The sequence below is a fragment of the Equus quagga genome, chromosome 2 (assembly GCF_021613505.1).
Source record: "Equus quagga isolate Etosha38 chromosome 2, UCLA_HA_Equagga_1.0, whole genome shotgun sequence".
NCBI lineage: Eukaryota > Metazoa > Chordata > Mammalia > Perissodactyla > Equidae > Equus > Equus quagga.
This window is the reverse complement of record NC_060268.1, coordinates 26571146-26590581: the sequence shown is the minus strand read 5'-3', so window position 1 is coordinate 26590581 and position 19436 is coordinate 26571146. Positions and strand designations below refer to the sequence as shown.

The window sequence follows — 19436 nt, the reverse complement described above, 5'->3', positions numbered from 1 at the left end:
AAGTGGAGGCAATCTTGTGAGGCTGAAAAGCCTGGAAGTTTCTGTTCCTGTGGTGAGTAATGTAGCAGAAAGCAGGACACTGATATCAGCAGCAATGTCAGTACCCTGCTGAAAAGCTAGAAGGAAATTTCTTTGCTCTCTGATCCCCTTGTACTCTTCTTCATTAAGGACAGGTGGGACTCAGCCACCTGTGACTTTCTTCTCAGCTACTGGGGGTTAGAGGAGAGGCTTCCCAAGAGGATTAGCTTCCTTCTTAGAGGTCCAGTGATCTCTGCAGGCCAAGTTCCCTCCATGATCCATAGTTTTCTGCTCTTTATCCTGGAGTTCCCTGCTACCTGACCCCAGATTTAAGTATAAGCCCCTAATAGGATATCTCACTTGAGCTCTCTCGGCGTAGCCTATCTGGACACCACAGAAGCTCCTTGGCTGAGCACAGGGAATCAAGGGCATTTTCAATCCACCATGTTTCTAGAATTGCCTTCTTCCTAGGGCAAATGATTGTCCTTTTTATGGCCTATATAAAAAATAAAAAACTTGCAAAACTAAAATTTTAAAAGGCCTAGTGTGGGGAAGGTCAGAATCAATGATGATGAATGGAAAATAACTTGATCTGGTAATGTTTAAAAGTTTCATTGACATACCGGTATAGAAGCTTAAATTTCTATGAAGTATGATCTTTCAAAATTTTCCCTTATGCTTTCTGTCATGCTTAGAAAATCTATGACTATCCTAAATTTATTTAAAAAATAGTCTATCATCTTCTATTTTATTTTAAAACATTAAATACTGTTTCATTTGGATTTTATTTTGTAACAGATATTAAAGTAGGCATCCAAATTTATTTGTTAATTTCTAAATGACTCTCCATTCATGAAGACACATTCACCGAATATACCATCTTTTCTACATTTTTATTATAATTAAATTCCCATAAGTAATTTGTACGTTTGGACTTTTATTCTGTTCCATTGACCTCTCTAGCTGGATCTTTCTAATAACACACTTTTTCAATTAGTGGGGCATTATACTTTGTCCCATTAACCGTGTAGGAAATTCCTCTCCATTTTGTTTGAGAATTTCAAGGCTTCCTGAAGAGTGAGTTTATCTGCAGTATCAGATTTGGCCTCTAGAGGAAGATACCGCACAAATTGAACTTGATAGAAAGCCAGAAAGCAACCAGCACTTTGAGAAGAGCTTTTATTTTACCCACTAAGTAAACTCACTCACAGCTCTGTCAGTGTCCATGTGGTTGAATTGTTTCCAGAAAAGAGCCTCCTGTCTCCTCACAGCTCAGACATGAAGCCCATCTTCATCTCAGTGCTTGTGATGATGTTCACACTCAGTGAGTAAAGTCTTTGTTATTCTATCTTTCTGTGGTCTTCTGATTTATAATCAGTTTAAAGAAATATTCTCCTCAGTCTGCAAGACTCACCTGATCCAGACTTGGTGTTACAGGAGGAGCACGAGCCCAGACAGTGACTCAGCCTGAGGAAAGCACCTCTGTCATTGAAGGGGCCCCAGTGCAGGTGAAGTGCAACTACTCATCTTCAGGGAGTCCTTATCTCTTCTGGTATGTCCAGTACCCCAATCAAGGTCCCAAGTTACTCCTGAAACACACCTCAGGAGAGAGCATCAAAGGTTTCACGGCCAACCTTAACAAGGGTGAGAAGTCCTTCCATCTGAAGAAACTATCAGCTCAAGAGGAAGACTCAGCCATGTATTACTGTGCTCTGAGTGACACAGTGACTGGTTTTACAAGGGAAGCAGAGCACAAACCCTTTAGGAGTTACAGGAAATATTTCTTTGTCAGTTCTCTATTTGGCCACAATGGGGCGTTCTTTCTCTAGAGACTGACATTGAGTTTACCTGTTAGACACAATATCATCAGTTGTCAGTTAGCTATAGATTAACCTCAAAGATTTGTCCAAGACATTTCTTATTACCTACTTTATCTAATTAGTTTTAAATAGTAAGTGTATTTATTTTGTCTAGTAGTACCTGGGAAAATATTTTTTGAAATAAAAACTATATAGCACAGCATAGAAAACATTCTTTTCTTGGCCAAGAAAAGAACCTGAGACTCTTCAGATTGAAGTGGTATGGTCCCACTTCTCCAACTCCTCTACCATCCTGTCTACCCCATGTGTGTTCACTACCATATACCTAAGCACAGATACTCAAAAGTACTGTACCGTTTCATGGCATACAATTGCTGGTCTTTCTGCAGCTAATGTCTTTCCTCTCATGCACTTCATGGACTCCTACTAACTCAATCAGGGTCAAATCAGGAGGGAAAAACACAGTAATTTGAAGAAGGAAAGTTTAATGTCAAGAATTATTAATCAATAATAGAGAATTAATTAGTAACAAGTAAAAAGAACTCTAAAGAATATAGGAATATCATATGTAGAGAGAAGCCCTTATCTCTAGGACTAAGCCAGAATTCCAAAGTAAATAACACATTTTAATACCTACACCCCTCTCCAGCACAAGAGATTCTCCTGCTGAATCTATGATTCAGACCTCATTGGGCAGTGTGTGGCTGTAGTCTGCTGGATGGTGGAGAATTTTACTGAGGTGCCAAAGGAAAAGATTGGGAAGCAGGAAGAAGACACCCACCAGAGTTCCAACAAAATTTACAGGAACCTGACAAGGAGTGTTGCTGAACTTGCTCTTCAGACCCATGAAACTTTCTAAGAAACCACCTGTGAGGCTTTCATTGAACTTTGCTGGAGGTGAGTGTCGCTGGTGTCCCACAGACTGGCCACGTACTGGCCACGTACTGCTAGAACAAGAAATGAGGAAAACACTCCCAAACCAGGAAGAGAAGCCTCTTCCACCTGCAGTGTCCTTCCATTTCCCTCTACTGACGAAGCTTAATATGCCAGCCAGCATAGGAGAAATGTTTACAAGGTCTAAGTCCAGAATCACAAATAGGGAAATGAAGGGGGGATTTGAAGTTGAAAGGCAATAAACTGATAAGTGGTGTCTCCCATCCTCCTGGTTCTTGGTCTTTCATATGCATCCCTTCACACACATTTGAACTTCCAAACAGCAATGAAATGACTCTATGTTTCCATCTAACAAGCTAAAACTGTCCTTTGAACAAGAGAAGAAGTTCTCATTCTTTCCCCAAAATGAGAAGAGTCCTAAAAATATTATAACCCCAACAGTCACTATGGGTTTCTGGCTATATTAATCACTTCTAAAATTCAGAAGAAATTCCACTGAATATGTTGTTATATATAAACTAAATTGTAAATGAAATCTCCAACAATTTGTATATAAAATAATTATGGTGAGATAGAAGAAAATGGCAACATGCACAAAGGAACGCACACATATAAAGAGCAAAAAGAGAATAAAGAATGCTACCACATTCCTTGATTCCCGATTTGGACATGAGACTGCAATTGACATAGATAGTTTCTTTCTTGTCTTACACATTTTGTATTTCCCCTGCCATCAGTCATAAACTCAGTGGATTGGATTATTTACCTCGTAGAGTGAGCCAAATCTTCATTCTCAACTGGTCTGAGTGCTCAATAATCTTGCCTTTTTATTCAATGCAGTAATTTTCCATTAACCTTTACTTTTAGTCATGAAAGTGCCAACAGCTTCTCCCAGAAAATCCCCTGGGTTCCAGACACAGCCCTCTTTATAATCTGTTGTGTAGCAGCAACTCAATTCTTTGGTAATTGGTATCAATCACTCCAGTCAATAGAGTAACCTCTTTTCCTATTCATTGGTTCAGTGATACATGTAGCCCAAAATGGCCACGTGGCAGTCTCATCTTCTGATTCAATGAAACCATTGTTATGTCCTTTCGTGGGAGCATTCTTCCCTTTAGAGAACGAGACCTCCAAACCAACACAGCTCAAAGCTTCAATGACTGGAAGCAAAAGTCCTACTAGTGAGCTATTGGTAATAATAGTTAGAGGATCCACTCCCAAGGTCACTTCTTTGATTCCTGGGCCCATGCATTCAGCTATAGGTGAAAATGATCTCTGACATAAAGCATATACTGCATCTTGTAAATCAGAACTCCATCTTTTCAGGGAGTTGTCTTCCAGTTGGCCCTGTAACGGAAGCAATAAGCCATTCTACATTTAAACAGGCCAGCCACTTTTGGGTAATGGGATAAGTGGTAAGACTAGATAATTCCATGGGCTTGTGCTCACTGCTGTAATTCTTTGCTATAAAAATAGTCCTTTCATCAGAAGAAATGCTAAGGGGGATATCTTGATGAGATTAGGCATTCTGTGAGTTCATGAATATGATGCTAGTAGAAGCATTATAAGCAAGGAAGGCAAATCTATAAGTAAGTATATGTGTTAATTCCAGTGAGGACAAATTTAAGCCCTCTCCATCATAGAAGATGTCTATTGCAAACAACCTGTCCCCATGTGTTTGGGTAGTCCCTCTGGGGAGTGACAGCACATTATGGGCTCATCATTAGTCTCTGTGGTTGACAGATTAGGCACTAAGCAGTAGTGTGTAGCTAAGTCAAACTCAATAAGGGGCAATCAACTCTTTTGAGCTCATGCATAACTTCTATTCATGCTAACAAAGCCAGTTTGTGTATGGTGTCATTGAGTAAGCATTGGGGGGAGTGGGTAAAGATGCTGACACATCCATAGAGTGTATCATTTTGTTCACCTTTAAGAGCTTCCACTGCAGTGGTTTTTCCTTGGTCAGTATTCATATAGAGCGTAATTATCTTGATAGTCTGTGCCCACTCTTAGGGTTCCCTCCAGATAACTCTTCCCTAGATTTCCTTGTCACTAGTCTTCCAATCTGTTCCTTCCATGAAACAGGATCCTCTTACTATCCAGTAAAACCATTTGTAACTGCCGACGAATGAATGTAGATCAGTACTTCTGACTCTCTCACTCTAGATAAAATGGACAACCGAAATGAACCACCTGATGTTTTGGGGTGATTTTCCCTTGTCATTGTCCTTCAGAGGGGTTATAATAGTACTACTTTTTGTGATACCCATATAATGTGCAAATTCATTTGAGAAGCAGGCTTGATTTTTTTCTTCCTCAGTTCGCTGATTGCAAGGAACTCCTCAGGAAGCTAAAGGAATGGATTAAGGGAGAGTAGACATTACAAGAAAAGTTGGTGTGAAAGGCATCTGAGGCACTTTCTTATGTAACTTACCTGTACCTTCTGGTCCACCTGAGCCCACTCTCCTATATACCATTTCCACTTGATGATAGATTTCTGCTAGGCATGACCAACATTGTAGGTGAGTAGGTCAGAAACACTTGTTTCATGATCATAGTTCAGGCTGCATGGTCACCTGTTTTTCCTAAGTTCGATACTCAGACTTCACCATGGTCAATTGACAAGTTAGAAGCTATTTTTCAAAAGGAGAACAGATTTTTGAAGAAAAGGGCATATATTCTCCCCCAATACTAGAGGACTATGCAGTGATTCTCCTGTTGATGTTTCCATCAACAGGAAAGTCTCCATCTTATTTGCCATGGAAACTTCAAATATCAGTGTCGGATCTGCTGGATCATCAGATCAAAGTGGTAAATCACATTGCACTGAAGCCTGAGCCTGCTCTGCAGCTTCCTCCTGCTCTGGCCCCCACTCAGATCTAATAGCTCTACAGGTGACTCTGTAACCAGGTCAAAGCAGCACACCCACATGTGGGACCAAGCGTTGTGCCTCTTTTTCTGCGGTTGGTGGTGTGAGGTGCAGCCACATGGTTTTCACCTCAGAGGGGATTTTTCAACATTTTCTGGACCATTGAACTCCTAGAAACTTCAATGAGGTGACAAGTCCTTGAATTGTTGTGGCTTTTATCATTAGACCTACTGACTGCGCAATTTCCAGCACAAGTGGCTTCTTACATTTTAAGCATCTCATGGCTTCTGTAGCCACACCCTCACCCTCCCTTTCTGACAACCGTACTATGTATTTATTTTCACCTGGCACCTGTCACAGAGCATTAAAACTTTATCTTGCATCCTCTTTCTACTGGGCTAAAGGGTCCAGAGAAGAGCTACTGTGTTCTCTCTGGTTTTTATCTAACCTTCTAACACAGTTTTCAGCACACAATGTGTACTCAGTAAAGGAATGTTAAGTAAATTATCTAAGAATAAATGCAAAAAGTAACAATTCTCTTCTTTGAGATGAACACCATACATAGTATATCATAGAAGTGCTGTGTACTTCTTATTTCATCACATAGAATATTAAAAAGCTGTATACACGAGGGTCAAGATGTAACAACTTTTATATTTTTTTACTTCTTCATCAAGGACATTCCTAAGTAAACCTTTTCTTCTTTTTCAAGTACACGGTGGTGATAAATACATACAATGTTTACTAGCACATTTTGGGGTTGCTGATTTTACTTGTGTTAAGATGTCAGCAATTTCATTTGCACCACAAATGTAAATGTAAACAAAGTGAAAAACTCAAATAATATCTTAGTATTACTGTTAAAAGTAGTTTTCACCTTCCAGACCACCTGACAGACTCTTGGGATCCTCCACTGATCCACAGACTCACATTTTGAGAAGTTCTGTTCTAGCATTTCCTGTTTCTGTAGAAATTAACCTGATTTTCTCTCTGGTCGGTACCTTTTTTTTCTTTGTCTAACTAGAAGCTTATCAGTTATTTGGGATTAAAAAATTAGAGTGTTAGCCTGAAAGGGCTGGCCAAATGTGTCAGAGGATCAGAGGTGGGGGACTGTGCCAATACAGAGCTATGTCCTGTTAACACTTATGAATTCTATATATAAAAAGAATAATTCTCAAAATTTCAGATACAAAGGAAATAATGCTACCTCTCCAGATTATATTTCTTCAAAGGCCATATGAAAGATAACCTTCTTAATCTGCTTTAGTCTGAAAATTCTTTCTTTTTCTGGTTAGTATTATATTAAATTTAAAAATTATTTTTCAAACAGCATGAATTGTATAATTTACATCTTTCTATTAATATTAATAAATTAACAGGGGCCGGCTCTGTGGCCGAGTGGTTAAGTTCGCGCACTCCGCTGTGGCGGCCCAGGGTTCGGATCCTGGGCGCGGATATGGCATGGCTTGTCAGGCCACGTTAAGGCGGCGTCCCACATCCCACAACTAGAAGGACCTGCAACTAAGATATACAACTATGTACCGGGCGGAGGGGGGGGGGGGGGGGGGTTTGGGGAAAAAAAAAGGGGAAAAAAAAAAAATTGGCAACAGTTGTTAGCCTGGGTGCCAATCTTTAAAAAAAATAAAAATAAAAATAAATTAACATTAATTCCAATTAATGTATACAAATACAGATTTTCTTTTTGTTTTGGATTTCTTATAAAAGCTTTTTGGTTTTCTTAATTTGCTTACTTTCTTCAGAGACATTTAATTTTTTTGGATTATAAACAGAATATTTCTTTTGTATTATACCTTTTGAATTTATTGCTTTAAAATCATTTAATGAATATTTATGAGTAATCTTAATCTATGTCTTAACTTTAAAATAAATGATTTTTTTTTGACTGTTGGGTATTAACATTTGCTGATAGTTATTTGAGTAGATATGCTTAATCTTATAATAGGATTAGATACTTTATGTTTAATTAATTGAGATTTTATATCATGAATATATTTTGAAGTTTGCTATTTTTTGTTATCTTGCAAGGTTACATGGATTTTGGTTTTTTCAACTTGAATTATTTTAATGGGTGTTCTAATGTTGAAGCATCCTCGAGTGCCTGGAATAAAGACTATTTGTTACAAGTATATTTTTTCGTATATTTCATTTTTGAATGAGAAATGAATTCTCCTGGTTTAAAATTCAAAAGTTACAATGAAAAGTTATCCTTTCACCCCACTTAGCTAACCTCACAGCTCTCCTCCCCAGACGACAGCAATGCTTCTGGTTTCTTTTTCTGCTTCTATATAAACTCTGTGCACATACAGCCAAATACATACAAATATTAAGAGAACTAGATTCATGCCCTCTTTTTCGTGAGACAGTGGACAGGTCCCTTGATTTCTTAGAGCCAGGGACATCTTTTAATTAGTATTCTAAGTTTCCTCATAAACTTTTCAAAACTATGTAGCAGAAAACTGACAGATTAAAATTTAAACTTCTTAAATGGTTTAGTTAAATTATGTCAGTCTCTTGCTCAAAAAGCTCTAATAATTCTTTGTTTCCTACTGACAAACATCCATATTTATTCTGGCAGTCATCCAACCCAGGCCATCTTCTTGACTCACCTCCTAGCACTCTGTAATCCATTTATTGCTCCAGCCAACAGTATCTTCAGTTTTCCTTTCAAAACAAAAGTTTCTTCCTTCCTCCCCTTTCTCCCCACCCCCCACTCTATTTTATGCACAGAATATCTTTAAAATCAAGATCTGAAAACATTTACAAAATACCCTAGAGGATGTTTGCCATTCTTTTTGACTACTCAGCATCAGGACCCACTTTCTTGTAACAACAATAATTTCTGAGTCATTAGTAAGTGTCAGGTCCTGCTCTAAATAGCAGTTTACTGTCTTATCAACAACTTCAACAGCTCTAAAAAGGTATTATTATCATTACTCATCATCCTTGTTTTATAGTCAAGAGACTCTGGGCACAGAGGATGTAAACAGACTCTGACTGAGTAGATCTAAACTCAGTCTTGATGGCCTGCCTGCAGAGCTTGTGCTCTTGTACGCTGCTGCCTCCTGCCATCGAAACTGAAAATATCGGGTACTCACTGTCATGGGATGAACTGTGTCTCTCCAAAATTCATGTATTGAAGCCCTAACCCCCAGCACCACAGAATGTGACTGTATTTGGAGACAGGGCCTTTAAAGAGGTAATGAAGTTAAAATGGGGTCGTTAGTGTGGACTATAATCTAGTATGACTAGTGTCCTTATAGGAAGAGGAAATTAGAACACAGGCAACACACACACAGAGGGATGACTGTGTGAAGACACAGCAAGCACGTAGTCACCTGCAAGACACAGAGAGAGGCCTCAGAAGAAACCAAACCTACCAACAGCTTGATCTTGGACTTCCTGCCTCCGAAATCGTAAGAAAATAAATTTCTGTTGTTTAAGCCACTCAGTCTGTGGTGTTTTGTTATGGCAGCCCCAGCAAATTAATACACCCGTATATCCACCCTACCATGCAGATAAGTGTGGGCACGTGATGTTTCCCAAACTTTGACTGAGGGGTCACTTAAGCAGAAAAGGAAAGATTGGTGGTAGTTGCAACAAAATGAAAATTAAAGTTCCAGGACAATAGGGGCAGTGAGTTTGCAGCTGTACACGGCGTCCTGTACTAGCAGCTTTGAAGGTACAACCTGCACTAGCTGGAGCTCAGAAGAGGAGCCCGTGGGACACTCAGAGTGATTTTCTGTATTGTTCCTGACTCAACAGCTTTTGAGTCCTGTTCTCTGACCCTACTGAGGATTCTAAGGCAAACCCAAGATTAATTAACTTATGCCTTTTCTACTTCATTCAGCCAGAGTCACTATCTCTTGCTCACCAATAAGAACCCTCACTTATAAACAATCTAACTCCAGTGTTAGGCAAATCAGGAAAAAAAAAAAAGGAAGCTCATAGATTCATTATCAGAGGTAAGAAAATGAACAGTGCTTTCGAAAGGTGTTCTAGAAACACGGGGCACTACTTTCTTTCTTAATTGAGTTCTTGCTTGAATTAAACTGAATCTGTTCTTACTCTAAACTAGAGCAGAGTTCAATGAAGGTGGAGGATAGAAGAGTTTTGTATCTTCTCAATCTGCTCTGTGCACACATCACCTTTCAGAGCACATTCTGTCAGCAGGATGATGCCAACACAAGATGGCAGTGCCTCTCTCTCCTCAGACTCACTGGGTTTGAAATCAACATGTGCATTGAAAGCAAAGGATTGAGCTTGCTTCTGATTGGCTTGGTAAGAAAACTGAGACTCTTTGGGATCCAAAGGGACTAGAAAAATATACCCTGTAAAGAGAGCTAACTCTGTAGACTGAGGAACCTGGCTCCATTTCAGGCCCCAGAGCTGAGTCTTCTGTGATCTCAACAAGGAAGAAGAATGGAGAAACTCCTGGGAGTGTCTTTGGTGATCCTATGGCTTCAACTGGCCAGTGAGTTGAGGCTCTTGGTGATGGGAACAGGGTGACCGAAGTTCAGAGCCCACAACACTGAGGGACAAAGTCTCCTTGTTAACTTGGAAATGTACCAGAACATTATGGAAGGAAATGTAAATACTAGAATGTGTAAATGCAATGACTGACTCCTCATTTCTGTTCTGTGTTTCTGTCTAGGAGTCAACAGCCAAAAAGTAGAACAGAATCTTCAGGCCCTGAGCATCCAGGAGGGTGAAAATGTCACCATGAACTGCAGTTATAAAACTACTATAACCAATTTACAGTGGTATAGACAAGATGCAGGTAGAGGCCTTGCTCTACTGATTTTAATACGTTCACATGAGAAACTCAAACCTGGTGGAAGACTACAAGTCACGCTTGACTCCTCCAGCAAAAGCAGCTCCCTGTCCATCACGGCTTCCCGGGCTGCAGACACTGCTACTTACTTCTGTGCTGTGGAGACACAGTGTTCACCAGGCACCTGCAGCCCCTACACAAACTCTGCCAGAGCTGCCTCTTAGGAGCCCCACAGTGGGTAGAGTTGGTGGTTATGTCTTCCCACGAAAGAATCTACAAATAGCTGGCAACATGAAAGTCCGGCCCTCTCAAATTTATGTTTCCTTGGGATCACCTTGGACTAGGGCAAAGGGCATGAGATTTAGAAGGGGAAACTGAAATGCCAGATTCAGTTCTGCCAAGCCTGGCTGCGTGGCCTTAGGCACGTCATCAGTGTAGCTGCCTTTGATTTCCTCACTTGAAATGAACGATTTGGACTGATGAGCCCAAAAAAACCCTTCAAGCTCTAATTTTATCAGGGAAAAAAGTAGGCTCTAGACATTTGAGGAGGATGAGGAAGGAGTTCTCAGTATTAGAGGATGTGTATCCCCCTCAAGACTTTGACAGGTCTTTGAGATGCAGGAGATGACTTTTACATTCCTCTACTTTCTGTATATTAAACAGCAGATACATCAGGCATTAGAATTAGAAACGATATTAGGACCCTTTCAACCAAGCTCTTCCTCTTAAAGCTGAGGACTGGAAACATTGTGTAACAATAGAGACAAGGATCTGAATCTTTGGAGTACCAGAGACAAATCTGATTCTGCCATTTACTAGTTATGTGATTTCCAAGCCTCAATTTCTCCATTACTAAAATGGGAATTTATAAGAAAGTCATAATTTTTCCCCATCCCAGTGAGAGATGTATGTTCTCCCCTACCAGATCCTAAAATGTTGTTTTGTGAGAGTGAATACTTCTATTACCAAAAACATAGCAATTCTCCATCCATTTATTCTTGCTCCTAGTAAGATAAATAAATGCTCCATATAGTTTTCTTAATACAGTTTTGATACTACTGAAAATGAGTTTATGGAGGAAATGAAGGCATTTGTATTTATGTGCATGTTTGATGAAAAAGTTGGGGGAGGCAGGAGAAAGGTTGTATAGGGCTGTGGTTGCTAAATGCAAGACCTTCAACAAGCACCGTCACCTGTATCAGCATCACCTAGAGCACTTTTGAAGATCTGATTATCAGGCTCTATCCCAGCTTATTCAGTTTATGATGAAATGATGAATTTGTGTTTTTAGTGAACATCATCTGTATTAGTTGGAGATTGACTCAGCTTCATGTTACGGAAAACTCAGATAATGTTTGTAACAAGGTGGAGTTTATTTTTCTCACATAAAGAAGCTCTATCACATGCAGGGCTGGTTTGCCAGCTTCACCATGTTGTGAGGGATCAAGGGTCTTTCTAACTCATTGTCTCTCATCCTTAAGTTGTCATTTTTATTTTTTATACTTTCGAGAAACTGTTAGAGATCCATCCGCTTTATACACCTTCTAGGCAGAAAGAAAGAGAAAGTCAAAAGGCAAATAGGTCCATGGTGGCTGAGCCAATCATTTCCAGAAATTCCACCCGACAGCTTCTCCTTACATTTCATTTACTAGAGTGTTATTTCATGTCCTCACTCCTCTCCCATGCAAGGGAGGCTGGGATATGAGGGTTATTACTATTTTTTTTTAATCTCAATATATTGCCACCCACATCAAAATTGGGGTTCTATTAGAAGAAGTAGGAGAGAATGGACATTGTATAGGCAACTAGCAGTTTCTGCCATGCCCTCAGTTTAGGGTGTATTAGGCTTTCTGTGCTTTTTTTTTTTTTGTTTTGCATAGCTTTTTATTTTTGAAATTCCATATCCAATCTGTCTCCCAGTCCTGTTGGATTTGCCTCCTAGAAGTCTTCCAGAAGACATCACAGCCCCCACAGTGCAATTCACCTCCATAATCCTAATTAAAAATCTGCCTTAATCCCTTGCTCCATTGCCCCCAGCACATTTGACACATCCCATCACTCCTCAATGTAGTAAGAGCGATCTTGTCAGAGCGCAAATTTGACCATGTCAATCACCTGAATCCCCATTTGCTCTTAAAGAAAAACTTCTTATTACGACCTACAAAAAACTGCATAATTTAAGACCTTGCTATGTCTCAGGCTCGTTCCATAATATGCTCCTAATCTCTCTATCGCTCTCTGTCTGTCTTCAGTAACACTGGTGTTATTTAAATTTCTTAAAAGCACGTTTTTCCTTCTATGTGACCCCTTCATAGCAATTTTAGGTGATTTTCTTATTCTTTTTTCTTTTGCTAAAATTCTTTTCCCTCCTTTCAAAAGAGTAAAAACTAGTAAATTCTTGTTCACTCTTGTGTGTCTGTCCAAGAGTCGGTAACTGAAGGGAGCTCAGTGTGCACTCAGAATCATAGACCTCTGCCTTCTCAAACTTGCAGTTTTTCCTTTATTCCTTTGATTATTAGATTAAAAGCTATTTCTACAACTACTCTGTAGCTCCTTAATGACAGAGGCCACTCTCGAATCCTCAGCACTGGAGTATCATTCTCATTAAAATCACCAAATCTCCTTCTTCCTCCTTTCTATCCATTAACTTATTTAATATACTTCCTTTGTTTTAAGCCTTCTCAAAGAACTATGATAGTATTGCAGTGAGAAAACAAACAAGAGAATGTGGTTGAGCTTATCAGACTGCAGTCTATGGGTCTTTGGACGTTTATGTGTAAATTCTGTTGCAGGGGTCAGCAAACTACAGCTCACGGGTCAAAGCTGCCTACCACCTATTTTTGTAAATCAATTTTTAATGGAAAACATCAATGCCCACTTATTTCTGCATTTAGTGTGGCTGATTTCTGCTATAACAGCAAAGCTGAGTAGTTGCAACAGAGACCAAACGACTTCAAAGCCTAAAGTATCCCTTACTTCGCCCTTCATAGGAAAAAATTCGCCAACCCCTGTGGTATAGGAATTACATAGAATTTTTAGATTTGGAGTTTTCTGTTCGATGACAAGAAAATAAAATAATAAAAGTATGTTTTTAATTATCTGGATGACCAAATTACAATGGAATACTCGCCTTGGTTTTGATGCTTTTGTATTCTTTATGTCATTTTTACCAAATTAAAGACAGGTGGAATAATAGTACTCTACAAATAAAGGTATCACAGTTGTTTAAATGGAGAAAAGTGTTCAGAAAGTTTGTTTATGACATGGCGCGTGGTTACTACAGACAGGCCGAACCCCAAAACACAGAAGTTCCCGCAGTTCCTGCCGTGTTTCCATTGAAAGAAGATGCATTACTCACATTCATTGTTTGACTATATCAACATCCAGTTCAGCAGATGGAAGAGTAACAGTAAATGCCAAATATATATTTTTTCAGTGCTGATTTTACGTACTTCTTTAAATAATATAATTGTACAATGGTGACTTAAATGGGTATTTTTCAAAAGGAAAAGTAAAAATACTAGAAGTTACTAATCACAACAATTCAGACAGTAGTACATTAAGCTCAAATCATTTCAGTCAAGTGAGTTATCAAATAACACACATCTGCAGCTTTCTTCTAATAAGCCTATACCAATTCCTTAGTTTCTGCAAAAGATCATCCCTCACATTCATATTTTAATTTGAATTTTATTGATTTTATATTTTGCTTGCATTTTTTGTATGGTTAGGTAATTGTGTAAGAACTGTTAGCCTAAAAAGTTCATACTTAACTTCAATTTTGTGTATATTAAGACAGCATAATATTTATAAAATAGTTAATATTAGCGTGGTCCCTTATTTGAAGATCTGTATCTTATTTAGTTTTGAGAAATGCTGAATGCACCTGTTATCCAGGTCCTGGATCTGACTTTAGAAGAAGCTGGTCACACTAGGGCTCTAGACATATGCTCTCATACAGAATCTACTTCATAAAAATATAATGCTAACCACCAGACCTGTCTACTCATTCATTTGTTCACTTACTGTTCAGAGATTTTTTGAGCATCTACTATAAACTAACGGCCTGTGTATTCTGAGAAATTGGTTACTGAGACTAAGAAGACTAAGTCCCTGATCTCAGGAGCACCAAGTCCAGTTTGGAAAACAAGACACAGATGAGTCTAATATGACACAGTAATGACAGTGATAGACGTGTACAAGGTGTGGTAGGAAAAGAGATGGGCACACTCAGCCTTGAGAGCTGGATGAGTGCTTTCACAAGGGGGTGGCATGCAAATTGGTTCTTCAGTAATGACTAGAAGTTACCTTGGCAAATGTAGGGGAGAGAAGGGAGAAGATTCGAAGCAGAGGGGCTCATCCCCTGGTTCCAGGGCACCAGTGGGAGAATATGTCAAGAAGAGAACTCAGATTATGCTTTTTTACACTCTCTGTACACCCTAAGATGCCCAAAACTAGCTTAATACTCAGTGTGAACAGACATTTGATGCTGAGACCAGGGAGACTTAAGGAAGCCACATTGCTTTGCATCTTAAAGAGGGTGACAGAGGAATTACTCACCGTCTCAGCCTCAGGTGCCACTGTTGAGTCTGCAGAAAGTGTTTAGTACTGTCTTCTGGAGCCCTACCCCTCTTTCCAGACACCTGTTTCCGTTTTATGTCTACAACTTACGCTCCGTTCCAGGGTAAATAAATTCAAAGATGTAAAGCAGGCTGCAGGGACAGAGGGGGAACCACAAGAGGGCGCTGCTCCCTTTGGGTGGCGGTTTGACACACATTCATCTTCCATTTGTGAGCACCTCTCTTATTTTACAGCCTGTGGCAGGATCCTGCAGGGCAGTTTGTCTTACTTCACACATGAGCCAAGATTTTCTGGAAGATTCCACCAAAGGATCAAGAAAATAGAGGAACAGCCCTCTCAGCTTTGGTGTATTCTCAAACAAAACCTACTGCTGTTTCTGCCCCAGCCATGCTGTGTGCCCCCTGCTCAGGACTTGTGCTCTTGTTGATACTGAGTAAGTAACATTTATTCAGAATTTCTAAGGTGTTCTATTCTTTGGTTTTAGGAAGACTTATAACTCCTAACAAAGTGGAGACTATCTTCTTACATTACCAATGTAGCAAAGCCTTTACCTTTTTGTTTAGGAGGGACCAATGGAGACTCAGTGACCCAGACAGAAGGCCCTGTTATCCTGCCCGAGGGGGCCCCGCTGACCCTGAACTGCACCTACCAGAGCAGCTATTCTGTTTTCCTTTTCTGGTATGTCCAGTATCAAAACAAAGAGCCTGAGCTCCTCCTGAAAAGCTCATCAGAAAACCAGGAGGAGGACAGCAGAGGTTTTCAGGCCAAGCTTGTTACGAGTGACAGCTCCTTCCACCTGCAGAAAGCCTCAGTGCAAGTGTCAGACTCGGCCGTGTACTACTGCGCTCTGAGACACACAGTGAGGGGGACTATAGGGGGAGCTGAACACAAACACAGAGGGTGCAGGTGGGCCTGGCTGTGGCAGCCCTGGGAGGGGTGTTACCTTCTCTCCAGTGTTCTGCGCTGGAGGCTTCCTCAAAGTGCTTCCAGCTCTGATGCCTCAGAGCCAAGGAGCCTTGGAATTCTTGGATGAGTCTGCAGAGAGGAATTAGGGGAGGGGCAGTGTAAAGAGGAACCTAAACCCTGTTCTCCAGAAATGCCTCTGTTTTCAGCCCAGCCTCTTTCACCTAGATGATGGATAATTGCTGGGAAGTGACATTAACTCTGCTCCACGACAGTTCAGTTGGTATATGCTAAAATATTTCACAACCTGTTAATGAAAATTCCCAGAGTAAACAGTTCATGGACTAATGTGTAATCTTGAAGCTCCTCCCTTTTTTTTATAATTCAGGCCAAGATTGTAATTTCTTGCTGAGTTTCACTGCAGAAACACCATCTCCAGCGACTGGGACCTTTGTTCTCTCCCCTTGACTTTCCTTCCTTAGCGGTCTCTCTAGAAACGCTGCTGCCTGAGTAAGTTCTATGAGGAGAGCTTCCTGACGAGATTTTCTTTATGTCAAGGGCACTGGTTTCAGAACAGCCCAGTCAGTAACGGCTGCGTCCATGGCGTGTCTTGCTCGCACTGTGCTGACACACCTCCACACTTATTTCTGTCATCACTGCAGCTCTTTATTGTGACATGAAATAATGGTCTGGATTCTGGACTTGAGGATCTGTGCTATCAGGAATTCTAACCTCTGGACATGACTGTGGCTGCATAGCTTAACATATTACTTTATCACTGCATTTGTGCCTATGATCCTTCTGAAGTGTGTCAAATTCAGCAGCCAAGGAAACACTCAGGTGTTTGTTTATAAGAGAGAAGGATACTAATGGACTCCTGTTCACTGGGACCCCAAATGGCTAAAACAATCCCAAGTTTCTCCACACCAAAGTAGCACAAAGTAGAGAAATGTGTGCCTTTCACTGAACCCTCGGGATATAGATCACCAAGAGATACTTTTCTTAATACTCTGGAATTCTATGCTCCTGTTTGCCCTTTATCCATCTTTCCTGATGCTGTGGGATTGACAGGCACAAACGTGGGTTTTGCAAGGCCTGAGTCGCCTTTGATTCCTGAGGCTCTCTTTAATAAAAGGCAGTAAAATTACCAATACAAATTTCTGTTGCCCAGAATGATAAGGGGTCTTGAAATATAAGCCTGATTTGCTTCAAGGTGAACCTGTCTCCGGGATCCCATAGAGACCATCTTCCTCCTTAAGACTGAAATGTTGGAATAGTCGAGTTTGTCCTGACCTCGGCAGGCTCTCCAACCCCCAGGCCTCCTTTCCACTCCAGCACTTGAGCTGTTCTTAATTTGAGTATTTTGAGCTCTATCTTTTTTTTAAAGAACAGCTTTATTGAGATTTACATGTCGTAAACTTCATCCTTTTAAGTTTACAATTCAGTGGTTTTAGTACATTCACAGAGTTGTCCAATCATCACTACTATCTAATTCCAGATCACCACCCACAAAGAAACCCTGTACCCATTAGGGCCGCTCCCATTCCCCTTTTCCCTGAGCCGCTGGCAACCACTAATCTACTTTCTGTCTCTATGGATTTCTCTATACTGAACATTTCATGTAAATAGAATCATATAGTAAATGGCCTCTCGTGTCTGGTTTATTTCATATAGCATAACCTTTTCAGGGTACATCCATGTATGAGTACTTCACAACTTTTCATGACCACGTAATAGTACATTGGATGAAAACCCCATATTCTCTTTATCCACTCATCAGTTGATGAGTACTTTGGTTGTTTCCACTTTGAGACAATCATGAATAATCTGCTATGAGCATTCATGTACAGGAGACCTGTTATTTTAAACTATAATATATTTTGAGTTAGAGATTTCTGTTTGTTTTGTTTTGCTTTATTTGGTACCAACGTTTCCTTATGGATATAAAATGGATTAATATATGAGAAAATACCCTTTAAAAATAATGTTTTATGTCTAAGTGAGATATTATTCCAAGCTATACCTATATTCATTCAAGAAATCTTTTTGAACACCTACTCATATGTGTCAGTCATTTTAATAAGTGTTGGGAATATAGTTTACATGACAGAGTTCCCTGCTTTAAGATTTTAGAACACAGGGCATTAAAATACACACAAGTCTTAAAATAATGCTTCTTTCACAAATCATTTTATTCACTCACTGAACTCTATTTTTTCCCAAATATTTATTGCACTTACAGTTTTATGGGTAGTGGGCTAGGTGTTTTAAATTCCTCCCCACCTGTCTAGGTAGATACTAACAAATTCTCAGTTTACAGATGACAAAACTGAGATGCAGAGATGTTAAGTAACTTGATCAAAGCCAGATAAACAGTTAGGAGCAGGGCTTGGGCTAGGACCTAAATCCATCTGATGCATGGCCAATATTCTTAAGAACTAGTTGATTGTGCCTTCTAGAAGTCTGTCTTTGCTTTCCCCAGAATATAATTGCATTCTTAGATTTCGTAATTGTTGGTGTTCACATTTGATGAAGAAGAATCTAACGCAATATTAACACCTGCAGTTCACTTGATCATCAGTTACAAAAGTCTTTATGTATCTGGATATTGAAGTAAAAAACTCAGTCACCATCTTTTGTGGTCTTGAACCATAAAGTTGCTCAGACGCTCTCTGATGGCATAGCCTGGCTCTTCTAGGAGGCATAGCTGAGCCTCAGTGGCTGTTATCAGGAGACATGGAGGTATTTGTCATGGAGATGGGGATTATATTGTCCAAATACAAAGAAAAATACTTGACATGGCAAATATGTCTACTCACTGAGAGTGTAGAACACAGCATTTTCTGTTCTGCTACAGTGTATATTTCATTAAAATAATTTTTTTCACACAATTGTTAAATACAGGTATGATGTGGAAGTTTCATTGATTCTCTGATATTTTTCTAAGCACATTAATAATTTGTGTCAACCCAAAGAACTATTGAGGCAAGATTCTCACTATGAAAAAGGCCTCAACTCTACTTTAGTGTTAGCAGAGTTTGTTTTAGTGACTTCAAGAATTGCTAAGGTTTTCAAGATAAAGCTATCTGGTTAAGCAGAGAGTGAGAATAAAAAGACTTTGGGGCTATCCCCACCTCTAGTGTTAAAAATATTGATTTACTAAGAACCATAACATTTAAAATTGTGATAAACCTGGTCTTCTTGGAAATACATTTCCTCAGGGACTTATATCTTGAGTGGTGAAACACAAGTCCAATAATTAAAGCTGCACAGAGTTTACCGACTGTGATACAAGAGACAAATGCCAATGGAGACTGAACTCCGCTGGTATTTCAGATAGGATTTCTATGCCTTTGATAATGCTTTGGCTACACAGTTGTATATTTTTTGGGTCTTCTCCATCCCAATTTCCCGCGTAATTAATGTGTGTTGTTTGGAAGAGCAGGAGGTATTTCAGAAATACCCGTATCGAGTTTTAACAGATATTCCTGTACTTAGGCATTGAGCAGAATTTTCTGAATTTATTTTTGTTTACACACACATGGAATGTGTGTGCACA

General features: G+C 39.7%; 3 gene segments (V, D, J or C); all 3 read left to right on the top strand.

The window, feature by feature from the left end:
- Positions 1-1267: 1267 nt before the first annotated feature.
- LOC124235018 (T cell receptor alpha variable 16-like) lies at positions 1268-1847 on the top strand. The segment is given in 2 exon segments: positions 1268-1342; positions 1456-1847. Coding segments are annotated over 2 exon segments (438 nt in total).
- Positions 1848-10002: 8155 nt separating this feature from the next.
- Positions 10003-14554, top strand: LOC124235017 (T cell receptor alpha variable 17-like). The segment is given in 3 exon segments: positions 10003-10093; positions 10274-10551; positions 14489-14554. Coding segments are annotated over 3 exon segments (396 nt in total).
- An 806-nt stretch (positions 14555-15360) lies between these two features.
- Positions 15361-16007, top strand: LOC124235016 (T cell receptor alpha variable 18-like). The segment is given in 2 exon segments: positions 15361-15407; positions 15538-16007. Coding segments are annotated over 2 exon segments (516 nt in total).
- Positions 16008-19436: the final 3429 nt, after the last annotated feature.